This window comes from Mauremys reevesii, linkage group 26 (assembly GCF_016161935.1).
Source record: "Mauremys reevesii isolate NIE-2019 linkage group 26, ASM1616193v1, whole genome shotgun sequence".
In the NCBI taxonomy this organism is placed as follows: Eukaryota; Metazoa; Chordata; order Testudines; family Geoemydidae; genus Mauremys; species Mauremys reevesii.
This window is the reverse complement of record NC_052648.1, coordinates 8,387,193-8,403,404: the sequence shown is the minus strand read 5'-3', so window position 1 is coordinate 8,403,404 and position 16,212 is coordinate 8,387,193. Positions and strand designations below refer to the sequence as shown.

Genomic DNA, 16,212 nt, shown 5'->3' with positions numbered 1-16,212 from the left:
TCTTTCTTTCCTCTTTAAAAGCGCTAATGCTTTGTAAATGCTCGGAATCGCCAATCCGTTTTAGGGATTAAAACCGATCTCTTAGAAAGACACTCTGGAGCTTTCATTCGAGCCAGGTTTTTGGCTGCGGGTGTCTAGTTTTTGAAGCTTAGTGCAGGGTAGATGACATTTTAAAAAAAAAAGACTTTTTCTCCCCTCAATTTTCCATTGCATTTGAACTGGTAATAGATTGTGGAAACCTTCCGTGATCCAACCCCCACGCAGAGATCTGGTTTGATGTAAGTATTTTATTTCATAGCGTCTATAGGGTCTCCAGACAGGAGTGTGTTGGTTAAACACCTTTGAAACCCTCTTCTTTTAAAGGGAGAGAGGACATTTCATTTCCAACTCCTGGAGAAGCTCGCTCTGCGATAAGCCATCGGTCTGAGACATAAACATTGGAGAGCTCTGGATGCTCAGGGTCTCCTGAAAGGCAGATGAACGACGCCCAATTTGGATTATAAATCATGGGGACCCACTAAGGCTTATCTGATGGCAGTTTGAGAATTCTTCCGCCCCACTTGTTCTGCCCAGAGAGGTCGGGGGTTTTGTTGTCAGGCTGGAACAAATGGCCAAGTGGCTGAAAGATTACTTGAGTTTTGGGAGCAGGAGGTCTCCTCCGCAGCCCCCCAAGCCCGACTACACGGAGAGTGAGATTTTAAAGGCTTACAGAGCGCAGAAGAGCCTGGATTTTGAGGATCCCTATGAAGACAGCGACAATAAACTGGAGCCGGATCCTGGGGGGCCGGGCTCCCCCAATACGGCAGCTGCCAGTGGCTGTGGGGAAGGGAAATACGCCTCCCCAAAACACAGGCTTATCAAAGTGGAGTCCACCGACCTGAACAGGAGCAAAGCTCTGTTGGCGACGGCTGCTGAGGAACTCAAAGGCGGGCAAGGGCAGGTAGGTGCTGGGGATTTACTGAGCAGGTGCCCTCCAGGGGTCTGATCACACTCAGGCCTGGCCCTCTCGGTCTGGGGTCACATCAGATCTCTCGCGCTAAGCAGGGATGGGTCAGGTTGCTGCTTGGATGGGGATTTCCGAGGTGCTGCCTGCAGTGGGATGGGGGATTCAATCCCTGGTGCTCTTTGCTCTGAGTCAGTGCTGGTCTGGCCACGGTCGGGCGCACTGTGCAGCGGATGGTGAACGCTTTCTGGAAGGGCTGGCATGTTCGGCCCAGCAGCCTGGCCAGAGGCCCACTCTGGTGAGGACCCTGGGCTTCCCTGACTTCACCCTGATGTTGCAGTTAGATTCAGCATTGTCCACTTCCCGGCCTGCAGCGCTTTGCGGGGAGCTATTATGACGAAACAGCTGCTGGTTGTGCCCCAGAGGTGGCTGCATTTTGGCGGTGTGTGAAATTACTCCCAAGGGGAGAGTTTGCTGAGCATTGTGGGATATACCCATGAACTGGAGAAAGGAAGGAGGGAGGGGAGGAGAGGACTGGGAGTGTCTGTCATGGGGCTCCATGGGCAGTGAAAGATTTCAAGCTGTGGCCACGCTTTTCGGTTTGTTTCGCCTTCTGGCAAGAAACGTGCAATAAATGATCCTTCCTGACAGCATCAGGGAAAGAGCCGACTCGCTGGTTTCATAGCTCCGGAGAGGAGGACTGGGACCTGGACTGGTGCCCAGGAGACCTGGAGCTCTGCCACCAACGCCCAGTGGGACCTTGTGCAAGTCCCTTCCCCGCTTTCGGGTCACGCTTTTCCATCTGTAACATGGGGCTAAAACGAAACGCCTTCCTTTGCCGCACCCTGGGTCTGTCTCATCCGGTTAGACTGTAAGCTTTTCAGGGCTCGCTGTGTGTAGGTACAATGCCTAGTGCCGTGAGGCCTGGTCTTATCTGGGGCATCTCGGTCCTCCTGGAATACCGGTCGTTATTAATGCTGTGTAACACTTTCCCCGTGGCATTTTCTGTATTGTTCCTCACCTCTCCAGCCCAGCTCCATCCCTGCTAGTCCTCCGGAGCTGCCCATGCAGCGACCATGCTGAGCTGCCCTGGGGGAGAGGGGGGAAGCTTTGGAGCGTTGCTCAGGGTATGCCTGGGGTTGTCCAGCAATCACTCATCTGTGGCCCATTCTGGGCATGTCAATGGGGCAGGAACAGCGATAGGCTAAGCCTGTAACGGGCCTGGATCAACAGGGTTGCAACCTGCTGCACTCAGTGGTCCTCTTTGGAGCAGTGGATCCATGGACGTATTATTCTGCCGCTGCGCAGGGGTAGCTGTGCCAGTGCCTGCCCATGCAGGTCGTGCCCATGGGCACTGATGCAGGGACACCTCTGCCCCATCCACTAGACTCTGGACGCATCCTTTCCATTAGCCGTTGACCCATGGGCTCTAATGTTCCATGGAGGAGATGGGGGACACTGTGGGTACGTCTACCCTACAGTCAGGAGGTGCGACGGCAGGACGTGTAGTGTACCCCAGTGAGCAGAGCAGCAAAGCCGCGGCAGCACGGGCAGAGGCCCAGGTTAGCTGGTCGAGCAGATTCCTAAGGATCTGGGTGAGCTTCTGCCCAGGATTCTATATTCAGCGAGCGAGTGTGACAAAACCAGCTTGCATATGTCTCGTGATTGCTGGGCAGACATACGGTACAGAGGGGGGAGTCCAGGGGAGTGGGGAGGCAGGAGTCCTAGGTTCTCAACAGGCTGGGAGTGCTGCCAAAGGAGAGATCAGCGCTGACCCCTCTGTCCGGGTCACAGACGGCGGGGATGGGTCTGCAGCGCCCTCGGCCAGCTGGCTGTAACACAGGGCTGGTGCAGCAGGCTAGGGGATCGTCAGCACATCAGTGAGCTCATGGAGGAGCGTGTGAAATCCAGCCCAAAGCGCGAGGCTGTTGGCAGGCTCAGATGCATGCGACTGCTGCTGGGTTCGCAGGTTCCCGCCCTCCTTAGCACCCCTGCTCTCAGCCTTGTTAGCAGGGATGGGAGGCGGGCAGAGGTGCGGCTGGCTCAGAGGGATTTTTCACACCTCTCGCCGCCTGCACCCTCTGCATTCGCACTTTCTGTGTTTGGCGGTGGCAGCGCCTTAGGGTAGCCCCATCCCAGCGATGGCTAATGCAACCCGCTGTGGGAGAGGTCAGTGCTGCTCTCCCCAGGGGGAAGTGAGGCCCAGGGAGAGGGGACGTGACAGCGGCAGAGCTGGGATTAGAACCCCTGTCTCCCCACTCCTCCGCTGTGCCCACTCGCCATAACTAAAGCATCAGCCATAAATTCCCATCTTCAGCCTCTGCCTTTGATGGTTAATTCACTGGACACGATAAGTGGGCGACATTTAATACCAGGAGCGACTGTGCTTTGGGTGCCAAACTCCAGCCACCCCGTGCCAGAGGATTTCTGAGCGAGATCAGGTGGAGGGGGGAGCTGGGAGGACCCTGTACCCAGCTTATGGATTCACACCCACACCCGAATCGTCCCTGTGACCCTGTAATGTGGCTATTCCGCAGGAGGGCATGGGCTTGAGGGCAGCTGCAGGTTATATCACAAGCTGTTAGGAAGGTGAGCGACTCTACAGGCAGAAATAACCTAGATCTGACCTTGACTGCATGAGCTTCTAACCATCCTGGCAACAAGCAGGCAAAGGCTGGCTGGGGGAGGGGGGCTTAGGACTGTTCCTTTAGTGGGTTACACAGAGGAAGAAAGCCCCCGTTTGTTTTAGAGAGGTAAGACTAGCACCACCAAGCTCAGCAGCAGCATGGTCTAGTGGTGAGAGCAGTGAGCTGGGGCATCTCGGGGGGTCTATTTCTGCTTCTGCCACTGCCCTGTTACGTGACCTCAGGCAAATCCCTGCCCCTCTGGTGCCCAGTCCATCCTGTCTCTTTAGATCATAAGCTTTTCTGGGCAGGGGGTGTCTCTCACTTTATGAACATGCAGTGCCCAGGGCAAGGGGGCCCTGATCTCGGCTGGGATCGCTGGGCACTACTGGAATAATAGGATGTTTACACGATAGTGCCTCGGTAAGCCCGACACCCCCCTAAAGCGGGTACGTAGTGGCCCCCCACTGTGCTGATGGAGACGCTGACGCTGCCTGTGCTGCAGCTGGGGAGGTGTGATTGCACCATGTGTGGACACACCCGAGCTAGCTTTGATCTAGCTAGCTCAGGTACTAATAGCGGTGAAGCTGCGGCAGCCTGGACTTCAGCACGGGCTCATCCCCCCCGGTGCGTACCCAGGTCCTGGCTGGGGGGTACATACAGCCCCCACTGAAGCTCGCGCTGCCACGGTTCCTTTGCTGTTGGTGTCTGACCTAGCTAGAGCCAAGCTAGCTCTGGCACGTCCAGGCCTGCTGTGATCACACTCCCCGCTTGCAGTGTGGACCTACAAACAGAGCTAGGAAGAGGAGCCAGGAGTCCTAACACCCTGTGCTTTGATCACTAGACCACGTCCTCCTCTCCTTTACACCAGGAGTGACTCTGATTACTGCTGATTTACGCCTCTCTGCTACCGATCACCCTGAGTTCAGAGACAGTCCCTGCTGGATGCTGGCCTTTGGGGGCCATACTTCTCACCAGGGGAGTTGTTTTTCTTTAACTCTATCAGTGACGTGGTTGCATACACACACCTGACAGTCAGGCAGCGCCTTTCATCCCAAAGCCCGTTACAGATCCAGGGAACGCTCACCCAGCACTGAAATGCAGCCACCTCTGGGGTGGAACGCGGCAGCTGTTTTAGCAGCGCACAGCAACACTGCACAGGGATCACTCATCCACTGCTGAAATGCAGCCACCTCTGGGGTGGAACGCGGCAGCTGTTTTAGCAGCGCACAGCAACACTGCACAGGGATCACTCATCCACTGCTGAAATGCAGCCGCCGCTTGCGTGAACGGCGACAGCTGTTTAACAGTGCCTCTGCATAGGGCTCACTCACCCAGCACTGAAATGCAGCCATCTCTGGGCTGGAACATGGCAGCTTTAAGAGCACACAGCAACACTGCGCAATAGTTCAGGACAGGAGGTGAAAAAGAAACCAACAAGTCATTGCCCCATCTGGAATTTGACCAGGACACAGGGGCTAATGCCTTGCCCCTGGGTTTGTAATGAGCGCAGGTGCTCAGCACACTGGGTTTGATAACTCATCTGAAACACAGCTCCTCAGTGCCCCATGGACTCAGTGCTGACTCAGTAGGAAGTGCACGCACCTCTCCTAGTACCCCTGCCTGTTTTCCCACCCAGATCCCTGCCAGACCTCATGCTGCTGGTGTGAGGAGATCAGCAGGAGGTGCGGTGATCCTTTGGGCTTTCCTCACAGTAGCTGCAGGTGCCAGTTCTCCTGCATCCGAAATTCCCAGCCCAGCTGCCATTTACTCTGTCCTCCCTGATGAGCAGCGGTATCAGCTTCTGCCTGCACTCTGCGAAGGGGCAGGTGTCCCCGTGCCAATCGGGCGGCTCCCCCATCTCTGATCCCCGGCTGCCAGGCCGTGTCCCCCCGCTCGCTGCCCCCGACAGCGCGTTAGACACGCTCAAACAGCCCGCGGAGGAAATGTTTTGAGAGCTGCAGGCAAATGAGACAGGCGCGTGGAAATTGCCTCTCGAAGCAATTACCCTATTTCTCCCCTTTTGTGTCTGTGAATTGAGTGCTGGGGAAGGAGGGGGATTGACAGCGCTGCGGGCCGATGTTTTCTGTATCCACAGAACGGGTGCGTTCTGGGCTGGCACGGCACAAGACACGCACTGGTACACACACACACACACACATGCTCTCATTCACACACCCCCCCCACACACATACACATGCACACACACATACACACACACATGCGTACACATACACACAGACTCTCACACACTAACACATACACACTCACACTGCACACACTCACCCACACACACTCTCACACTCACCCACAGATGCACAACCACACACACTCTCTCTCACACACCCATGCACACCCATGCACACTCACTCTCTCTGTCCAGCCTACCTGCCTATACCCCTGCCCTGACCTGGCGGAGCGGGGACAGCGGGCTCCCTCCTGCTGAGGCTGGCAGTGACGGCAGCGCTAAATGTGTTCTGCCAGCTCTGAGATCGCCCTGAGCCCAAATAACCCCCTGCACTGAGCAGCCACCAGCTTCTCCCAGCCTCCCTGCCCCGGCCCGGATTCAGAGCAGAACCCCAGAGGTGAAAGGCTCCAAAGCCGCACGGCCACGCAGTCCCGCTGATTTCTTTGCTTTCCATCGCCTCTCCACCCAGGGCGTAGCCCTTCCCCTCTCACACTCGAGCCCTTCGGAGACGTGGGATCGGCTGTGACAAAGCCGAGGCCAGATCCTCAGTGGGATTTAGGAGCCTAACTCCCAGTGGGCGGCCCTGGGTCTTAGTGCCTTCCTTCTCCATCACACTCTGCAAAGATCCCCCAACAAACCCACGGGAAGCAGGTGAAAGGCAGGCAGGTGTCACTAGCCCCTGGTCACCGATGGGGAAACTGAGGCAGGGGCTTGCCCGAGATCATGCAGAGACTTGGTGTCAAAGCAGGAAGTCGGACTCAGAGCGTTCCAGGCTCACAGCTCCTCTCCTTCTCTCTGCACTTTTCACCTGGCCTCTGATGAGATGAGCTTGCTGGTGGCCTCGGGTTCGGGCTGCTACCTGGCTCTGACTGGATTCCTAGTTTAACTCCCATGTCCATGGCGAAATCGTGAGGTCACCGAGTCCAGCCCCCTGCACTGAGGCAGGACCAAATAACCCTGTTCTTTAAAACCCCAAATGACGGGGATTCCATAACCTCCCTTGGCAGCCTGATCCAGAGCTTCCCGCCCCTGAGAGTTAGAAAGTTTTCTCTAATATCCACCCTAACTCTCCCTGGCTGCAGATTAAGCTCAGTGCTTCTTGTCCTGCCTTCGGTGGACATGGAGAACAGTTGGTCACCGTAGTCTGTATAACAACCCTTCGCATACTTGAAGTTGAAGACTGATCTCAGATCCCCCCTCAGGCGTCTTTGCTCAGTTTTAACCTTTCCTCATCCGTGTGGACACAGTGAAGTCACACAGTGAGGTCCCTTTGTCTCTGATCCGTGTGCTGGGGGAGAGGGACTCGTGCTGATCAGTGCCCCGGGTTGGTTCCCCGGGCCGCTCCTGCAGCTGGGGCATTTGGGTGCCGCTGAGCCTGGCCCTGCCCTTTCTGCGCTGACTGTAGCCCTCCTGCCCGCAGGGCGATGGCGACAGCGAGTACTCTGACCCCTTCGACGCCCGCCGGGAGCAGCCAGGGGACGCCGAGGAGACGGCGCCGGAGAACAACGGCTACATGGAGCCCTACGACGCCCAGCGGGTGGTGGCAGGTGAGAGACACCAGGGCAGGAGCAGTCTCCAGGGGGACTCTGTGCTGCATGGTGCTGGGCACGGAGTGGCTCCCAGCTGCGACTGCACCCGGAGGCTGGGGCAGGGCCCGGTGATGCTGCCTCTCACTCTCACTGAGGGACCTGTGCCCAAGGGGCAGGACAAGGCTATAATCAACTCCCCTGCCTAGCTAGCTAGCCCCTCGGGTGAGTGGGGGGCACCCAGTGTACCCCCCAGGCACATGGGCACCAGGCACCCAATCTCTCCCCAGGCACCTGGGCACCTGGCACTCAATGTACCCCCAGGCACATGGGCACCAGGTACCCAATCTCCACCCAGGCACCTGGGCACCTGGCACCCAATGTACCCCCAGGCACATGGGCACCAGGTACCCAATCTCCACATGGGCACCAGGTATCCAATCTCCCCCCAGGCACCTGGGCACCTGGCACCCAATCTCCACCCAGGCACCTGGGCACCTGGCACCCAATCTCCACCCAGGCACGTGGGCACCTGGCACCCAATGTACCCCCAGGCACATGGGCACCTGGCACCCAATCTCCCCTCATGCCTGTGGGCACCAGGCACCCAATGTATTCCCATGCATGTGGGCACCTGGTGCCCAATCTCCCCCCATCCACGTGGGCCCCTGGCACCCAATCTCCCCTCATTCCCATGGGTACCTGGTACCCAATCTCCCCCCAGGCACGTGGGCACCTGGCACCCAATGTACCCCCAGGCACATGGGCACCTGGTACCCAGTGTACCCCCCCATGCATCTGTGCACCTGCTGCCTGGCACCCAATCCCACCATGTATATGAGCATCTACTGCCCCCCTCCTGCTGTCTGCCCTCCATGCCCTGGCACGCGTCTATACACGGGCTCCTTGGCCCAGCCTTGGCCCTGCCCAACTAATCCCCTTTTGCTGGACTCCCAGATCTCCAGGGCAAAGGCGACTGGGAGGGCCGGTGGGGGCAGAAGTGCCAGCAGGGGCTGCAGCTTTACGACACCCCCTATGAGGAGCAGGAGCGAGACCCCGAGGGTGGCCCAGCCAGCCCGGCCCGCGAGAGCCGCCTGCCCCAAGATGACGAGCGGCCGGCGGACGAGTACGATCAGCCCTGGGAGTGGAAGAAAGACCACATCTCCCGGGCCTTTGCAGGTGGGTCCTGCCCCGCTCTGCTGAGCGAGCAACGCCCCAGGGACGGGCCAGTCTCTGTGGGGAGGGGTGCAGGGGCAGTGCCAGAGACACGGGGCTCTGCTGGAGCCCGGGGAGGGGGAGGGCTCTGGGGCTAAGCCTCAGGTGTGAAATTCCCAGGAAGCTCATTCTGCCCAGGCAGGTGGCTTCAGCTCCAGGCCCTTCCAGGAAGACCCCGAGCCCTGAAATCCCCCCTGCTCTGCCTTTCCAGTCGGGTCAGGGCTACACTCCCCATGACCCCCAGGGGGCTGTGTGTCCAGCTGATGCCCTGGGTGGGTTGCGTGTCACTGAGGTTGCAGGCCCATGGTGCTTTGGGATCCTTAGGGTGAAAGAGGCCATCGGGATGTCATTTTTAACAAGGGCCAGGCATGATGGTACCAGAAAAGGGAGGGAATGCCAAGGGGACTCTCTACAACCCCCTGATCCCAGCCTGGCACCTCGGCCTCCTGCCCGGCGCAGCAGCAGGAGATGGCATCAGAGGGAAAGGCTGTGGCATTACTAATGGCACCTTAAGGGCCCGTCAGGCCAGTGGCTCCATTCCAGTCCCAGACAGGCTCCACGGGGTTACAGACCCCTGCTGCAAAGAAGCCACAGGCCTGAGCCTGCGGCCTCTGCCGTCTTCCCATTGGCTTCAGTGGCCCCTGAGTCCGGCCCAGTGAGCCGAAGGAGCAAAGCAATGTAACGGGGCGATGGGGTGCAGGGTTCCCCCGAGGCCGAGGGGTGCTGGGAGCAGGCACAGAGAGTGGGGCTGAGGGCAGAGTTTGGACGCCGAGCGCCGGCGTCTGATGTCGTTTGCTTGGGCTCTGAATGCGCAGGGTTCCGGGCGCTCAGCGTCCCCCAGCTCGATGGGCGCGTGGGCAGACGGGCACTGGGGGACGCAGGCTGAAGCTCAGAGGAATCGGACTGAGGAAGGCTTGGGCCTGATTGAGGCTCTGCCCACCAGGCTGGGTACGGGGCAGGGGTGGCATTTGTGGGGCAGGAGTTCACCTGGACCAATGATACTGGCTGGAGACGGGAGCCGTGTCCTCCAGGTACCCAGGTGTGGGGCCCAGCTACTGACGTCAGTGAGGCCCAAGAGACTTGGGCTCCCTGGGAGCGGAGGGTGGAGCCAGCAAGGGGGACTCGGAGCTCAGCTGAGCTTGGGCAGGAGACTGCAGCCTGACCAGGAGCAGCCTGCCACCTCTCCCCCCCGTGTAATGCACTTTTCCCCCCACCCAAGCAGTGCAGTTCGAGAACCCCGACTGGGAGCGCCCCTCCTCCCGTCGGCCGCCGAAGCACCTGACGGCAGGCCCCAAGCACGGCCGATCGCAGAGCCCAGAGCGCAGCCCCCCCGTGGCCGAGCGCGTGGACCCCTCGCTGCCACTGGAGAAGCAGGTGTAAGTCCCAGGGGTGGGCAAGCCGGGCAGCTGAATGGGCACCAGTGACCTGTAGATCCATGGTTCCCTGCCTGCTCCGGTGCCCTGATGGCAGGCCCCACAGGGTGGGAGCTGAGGTTGTGCCACCCCCCAAGCCAACCACACTGGGTGCAACTCTGGCCAACTGAGCCCCTAATGCATTCCTCCCAAGGTGCACCGGGGCGAGGCGTGTGTACGGGTCATTAGTCAGAACACAGCGCTGGCACCGTCACATGCCATGGAAACGGACACAGGAGGAAGGAATTCTGGGAGTTTGACCTCTCTCCTCCCCGGGGATGGTTTGCAATCGCCCCACAATGCGCCACAGATTGGAGCACCGCTGGGCATTCTGGGATACTTGCCCAGAAAGCACTGCTGCCACCACAGCTGAACACAAGGCCAGGATCAGGGCCCACAGGGGGCAGGTATTTAAGTCATTCCAGAGTGCCCCCTGCGGACAGGCCTGGCTTGCGTGTCCTGCAGCCCAGCTGATTGCCGCAGCAGGCTCCACAGTCAGTCCCCCTATGTCTTGGGTGGTCAGTCACACCAGGGCAAAGGTTGTGGTAGCGTGTTGCTCCCACTCTCCACTGGTCTTAAAAGACATCATGAGGTCCAGGGGGATGGAGAAGAAGCTTTATGGGTGGGACGGGGACAGGGGGTTGTGCGCTTGCCATGATAACATGGACCTTGCCTGCAGCACAGCCAACCCCCAGCATTCAAAGTTCCTGGGTCAGGCCCCCAAAAACCATGAGATGGCCTTGAACAATCCTGGGATTAAAAACATTGCAGAGAGGAGGTTCTTTCAATTTACCTTCTTGGTTCTGAGCCTTCAGGGTGCTCCTGGGTTGCGTTTTCAGGCTTTTCTCTGCAACTAGGAGAGCTAGAAGCCCACTTAATCTTTTAAAGGAAAGCTGAGATTCTCCTGTATTCACGTGACTCCAGTAGCTGGGGATTTGAGAAAAGGCAGGCAATTAAAACAGGGTTTGTGAGGAGGGAGGTTCTGGAGCAGCCTCCCAATAGGAGGAGTAGGGGAAGCCAACCTAGCTAGTTTGAAGATGGAGCTTACTAGGTTTATGGCCAGGATGATACGATGGGGTTGCCTGGGATAGCAGGGGACTGGCCCAAAGACCCAGGAGCTCCCGTCTAGCCCTGTGTTCTACGTTCCTAAAAGCAGCAGGTATCACGAGGCTGATGGCGAAATTGTGAGCATTGGCAGCTCTGTGTCTGTCGCTGTGTGACCCTCTCCCTTTCCCCCACCCCAGGTGGTACCACGGCTCCATCAGCAGAGCGGACGCCGAGACCCTGCTGACTCTGTGCAAAGAAGGCAGCTACCTGGTGCGGAACAGCGAAACCAGCCACCATGACTACTCCCTGTCGCTCAGGTGAGACGCCCGCTCTCTCTCTACCCTCCAGCCTCTGCGGAGAGCTGCTGTGCCGGGGGATTGTCTGCAGGGGGGTACTGACTGCAGCTCTATGACCCAGCCGCCTGGAGCTTCCCAGGTGGGCGGTCATGAATTAAACGGGCACCTCCACCAGGGGGAGCTCTTAGCCCTGTTGCACAGATAGGGAAACCGAGGCACAGAGCGGGGAAGGTCTGGTCCCCAGTGGGGAGATATTGGCAGAGTTGGATAGAAAACCCAGGAGGTCTGACTCCCAGGAGGGTTAGGTGCAAGTTGGTAGCTAACTCCCATAAACTAGACCCCACTACAAGGTCCAAGCGTAGAACCCAGGAGCTCCCCCTTTCTCTCCCTCTCATTTCCCAGGGCTCCCATGACACCTCTCTCTGGAGGTCGGAGCAAGAGCTCATGCCCACGGTACGTGCATGGGAGAGAAAGCATCTCACCGAATCCCTGTGTAGTGCAGGGAGCGGGTGTGCCATGGCCGGCGACCTGTTGGGGTTGCGGTGGGGAGGAGAGCGTGGAGGGTGGGGAGGGGAGAAGCTGGTTGCCTCTCGCCCTGCAGGCCTGGGAGGAGATGGAGGTGGGGGCTGCAGAAACTGACCTCAGAGGAGAGCACTTCACTGCCTCCAGGCGCTGGATGCATCGCAGGCGGCTGGTGGGGGGGGTGGGCGGGCGCTGCGATCGCTACATTCCTGCCCCACAACCTGGCACTGGGGAGCCAGGGCTCCTGGGACACATGGACTCCTGGAGCCAAGGGGTTGATGTGGGTGAAGGACGGGGGCATTGAGGGGTGAAAACGTGGTGTCGTCGGTCACTGCCCCGAGGGCCAGAGCCCACCTAGGAGTGGCGCATTTCTGCTCTCCGGCCCTAGTGGTGCCCTAGGGACGCTACCGTCTCCTGGAGGCTTCTGTTTGTTCTAAACCTGCTGCCTCTTGATTTCGTTGGGTGACCCCGGGTTCCTGTGTTACGTGAAGCAGCAAATATTCACACTTATTCACACCTATTCATCATTTTCTCCACACCCCCATTCCTGATCTTACAGACCTCTAGCACCGGGGGTCTCAACCTTTCCCTCGCTGCGGCCCCCCTCAGCATGCTGCAAAAACGCCAGGGCCCAGCGGGCAGAGGGGCAAACTCGGGGCTCTGGGCCGGGGGGGACCCTTGGGCATGGGCAGAGTTTTACTTCTATTTGGGGGGGCAATGGCTGGCGGGGCTCGAGCCAGCTCCACACAGCGGGGTCCAGGGAGGGAGCGTCACCTCCACCCCCTGACTGGACAGAGGGTAGCTAGGGGCTGTGTGTGAATGGGGGTAGCTCAGGGTGCAGGCAGGGGGGAGCTAGGGGCTGTGTGTGGGCAGGGGGTAGCTAGGGGCTGTGTGCAGGTAGGGGGGAGCTCAGGGTGCAGGCAGGGGTAGCTAGGGCCTGTGTGCAGGTAGGGGAGCTCAGGTTGCAGGCAGGGGTAGCTAGGGGCGGTGTGTGGATGGAGGTAGCTCAGGGTGCAGGCAGGGGGGAGCTAGGGGCGGTGTGTGGATGGGGGTAGCTCAGGGTGCAGGCAGGGGGTAGCTGGGGCTGAGTACAGGAGAGGGGGCTCCCAGTGCAGCTTCCAACTTCAGCAGGGGGGGCACTGGGGCTCCCGGCTTCAGCCCCCCACTGCTCCTGGCTTGCAGGGGGGAGTTGCCGGCCTCAGCCCCATGCCGATCCCAGCTTTGGGGCGGGGGGCGGGCTGCTGCCTTCAGCCCCGCGCTGCTCCTGGCTTCGGTGCTGGCGCTTGGGGCACCAGGTTTCAGCCGCGGAAAGGGCTCGCGGACCCCCAGTTGAGAACCGCTGCTCTATCATATCCCCCCTTCGGCGTCTCTGAACACCGCCAATCTCCTTCATCGCTCCTCATGCAGGAGCCGTTCCATCCCCCTTGTCGTTCCTGTTGCCCATCTCTGTACCTTTTCCACTTCCAAAATCGCCTTTTTGAGATGGGGCGACCACGTCTGCATGCACTGTTCAAGGAGGGGCTGTGCCATGAATTTATTCAGCAGGATTATGATCTGTTCTGTCTTATTCTCTCTCCCTTTCCTAATGCTCCAAATATTCTGTTTGCTTTTTTGACTGCACCTGCACGTTGAGCAGATGGTTTCAGAGAACTGTCCACAGTGACTCCAAGATTGCGTTCTTGATGGGCAACGGCTAATTTAGACCCTGTCGTTTTGTGTGAATAGTTGGGATTACGTTTGCCAATGTGCATCACTTTGCATTTATCACCGTTGAATTTCATCTGCCATTTTGTTGCCCAGTCACCCAGTTTTGTGAGCTCCCTTTGTAGCTCTTCGCAGTCTGCCTGGGCCTTAACTACCTTGAGTAATTTTGTATCATCTGCAAATTTTGCCACCTTGCTGTTCACCCCTTTTTCCAGGTCACTGATGGATACGTTGAACAGCGCTGGGCCCAGTACACACCCCTGGGAGGCACCACAATTTATCACTTTCCATTCTGAAAACTGACCCTTTGTTTCCTGCCTTTAAACCAGTTACTGATCCAGCTTCCCTCTTACCCCAGCACTGCTTAAGGATGGGCGAGTGGGTTTGTGCAGGAGGACCAGAGTCCAGACGCTTGTTCCCAGCTCCTGGGTGGCCTGCTGGGTTAGCATAGGGGAGGGCTGGACTCCAGAGTCCCCACTTGTCCTGGGAAAAGGCTCCTGTTCCTAGCTCCAGGAGGGCAGCGGGGTCCAGTGGTCAGAGCAAGGGACTGGGGATCAGCATCTTGTAAGCATAGACCCTCAAGCTTCCCTCCTGGGGCGGGTAAGTTTGTAAGTCATTCCTGCCGCTAAAGGGCTTGGAGAGTCTTGGATGGGGGAGGGGCAAGAGGCCCGGTCTCCTCTCCCCAGGCCCTTCCCCGGCACACGGGCACAATCCCCCCGACAAGTAGCTCCCCGTGAACTCTCTGCCCGGAACATCTGCTTCTTATTAGCGGCCGGCAGGCACATCAAAGGGCCAGGCCGGCGTGCGCTTTGTCGGCTGTCTGTGCACAGAGTGAGCCGCGCGGCCTGGGGAGCGGCCGGCATGAATATTTCATCAGGTTAATCGCAGCAGCATGTTCTGATCCCCGGCAGGAGCCCAGGGCCCCGCTCCCCCCGCCGCGCGCTTTGAAATATTTATCCCCGCACAGGGATGGGGCTGGGGTGGGCTCTGTCTCTGCCCCCAGCCTGGCTCCAGATAGCAGAGCAGCCGCTCTCCTGGCTAGCTTGGATCATGCCACCCGCCAGGGTGCTCAGGGATTCCACAGCCAGCAACATTCCTGCGCTGGGATCCGCCGGCCCTGCTCCGATGCCCAGACAGAGTGGCCAGGCGTCATTCCCGGGTTCTGGTGCTGGGGCTGGTTTGCTGGGACGGTGAGCAAGTGGCTTCCCCTTCTCTGGGGCCTCAGATTCCACCACTGAGCAATGAGGAAGAGGCTAGCATGGCAGATCGCATGGCCACCAGTGACTGCACGGCTGTCGCCATGCTGAGTACCATGGCTACTAGAACCCAGAGCCTCCTGCTCCAAAAACCACCACCTGTTACTGCTTCAGATAAGGGAGAATCCCCATCAGCAGCTAGCAGTATAGGCCCTATGACACACAGCCAAGCAGCTCTGCTTAGCATGACCCTAGCTCCCTCTAGTGGCTGGCCACAGCAAAGACAAGCGCTCAGGGCCAATGGGGTTGCTCCTGTGGCTCCTATGCGAGGGGATGCCGGCTGCTAATGCGCTTTCCCCTTTGCTTCCATCCCCAGGAGCAGCCAGGGCTTCATGCACATGAAGTTCACCAGGACCAGGGAGAGCAAGTATGTGCTGGGCCAGAACAGCGCCCCCTTCGAGAGCATCCCCGAGGTCATCCACTACTACACGGCTCGGGAGCTGCCCGTCAAAGGCGCCGAGCAGCTCTCGCTGCTGTACCCCGTCGCCGTGCAGACCCTCTGACGCAGCGGGGCGCTGGGTGCTTGCTGACCACGAGGAAGGGCTGCGCCGGCCCCAGCCCAGCCCCCAGGGGCGAAGGCCCGGCCGTTTCAGCACAGGGGACTCCTGCTCCGAAGCAGCAATGGCTGCAATCCTGCGTCCAACGCCCTCCAACCCCTGCGTCCTGCTCTGGGGGGGTGGCCTTTGTCCTGGAGGGTCCCACACAGGGAAGGGGTTAGCCTGGGGTCATCCCTTCTAGCCACATCTGGGAGCTCCTGCTTCGGGGCTGTTTGTCCGGGAGATTCCCTTTCCCCTCCGCCCCCACCGTGGTCTCTCCTATTCCAGGATGCTGCTGGCCCTGAGGTCCTGCTGTGCCCTGCCCCATAAAATCTCCTCTGCCCTGCTCTGGGGGGCTCTGAGAGACACTCCCAGGTTACTTCCCCCTGCCACCTCCAGGCAGGTTTGATCCCAGGGTTCCCCCTTCCTTTGTGCAGCCCTGGGAGCTGCCACGGTGGGAGGGAGGTTTCTAGCGTGTCCCGTCCTGGATGGTCCCCACCATCCTGCCCTGGGAGGGACACGCTCTGAGCACAATAACATGTAGAGGCAGTAGGTTCATGTAACTGCCCTCCGGTGTCATCTCGCCTGAGCCAGCTCCCGCCCCCACAACCTCCCTGGCCCCGAGCCAAGTGGGGCCCCTTCCCCCTGCCGTGTGTGTGCGGGGCCGTCCCGCCGTGTGTGCTCGTGCTGCCTTGGCAAATAGGTTTCCATTAAACGCCGTAGTCCAGACTCGGCCCTCGCCCGTCCGTCTGTCTCTGCCCGGCTGGGCGGGGGTCCCCCCGGGGCCCCGGGCTCTGCATTACTCACCAGGGGACGATGGGCGAGAGCAGATCTGGTCCCAGGGCTAGAGGGTCTCCTGTCCACCTGTAGGCGAGGGGCTGCCTCCGAGATCCGAGCCCAGAGGGCAGGTGACATTTGCCAAAGCACCTCATGATTCAGGAGC

The 16,212-nt window shown here is 59.3% G+C and overlaps 1 protein-coding gene across 1 annotated transcript; it reads left to right on the top strand.

The window, feature by feature from the left end:
- The first annotated feature begins 500 nt into the window (after positions 1 to 500).
- Positions 501 to 15,991, top strand: SHD (Src homology 2 domain containing transforming protein D). Its single transcript, XM_039515206.1, has 6 exons — positions 501 to 940; positions 7,176 to 7,302; positions 8,239 to 8,460; positions 9,719 to 9,872; positions 11,153 to 11,272; positions 15,050 to 15,991. Exons 1-6 carry the CDS (start codon positions 608 to 610, stop codon positions 15,234 to 15,236), a joined length of 1,143 nt encoding a protein of 380 aa, XP_039371140.1. The 5' UTR covers positions 501 to 607; the 3' UTR covers positions 15,237 to 15,991.
- The last annotated feature ends 221 nt before the right edge of the window (positions 15,992 to 16,212 follow it).

Bases quoted from the DNA above. Each gene is read 5' to 3' on its own strand.
- SHD (XM_039515206.1), top strand. From the start codon at position 608: ATGGCCAAGTGGCTGAAAGATTACTTGAGTTTTGGGAGCAGGAGGTCT. The intron at 941-7,175 runs GTAGGTGCTGGG...TCCTGCCCGCAG, and splicing joins TCAAAGGCGGGCAAGGGCAG to GGCGATGGCGACAGCGAGTA. The intron at 8,461-9,718 runs GTGGGTCCTGCC...CCACCCAAGCAG, and splicing joins CATCTCCCGGGCCTTTGCAG to TGCAGTTCGAGAACCCCGAC.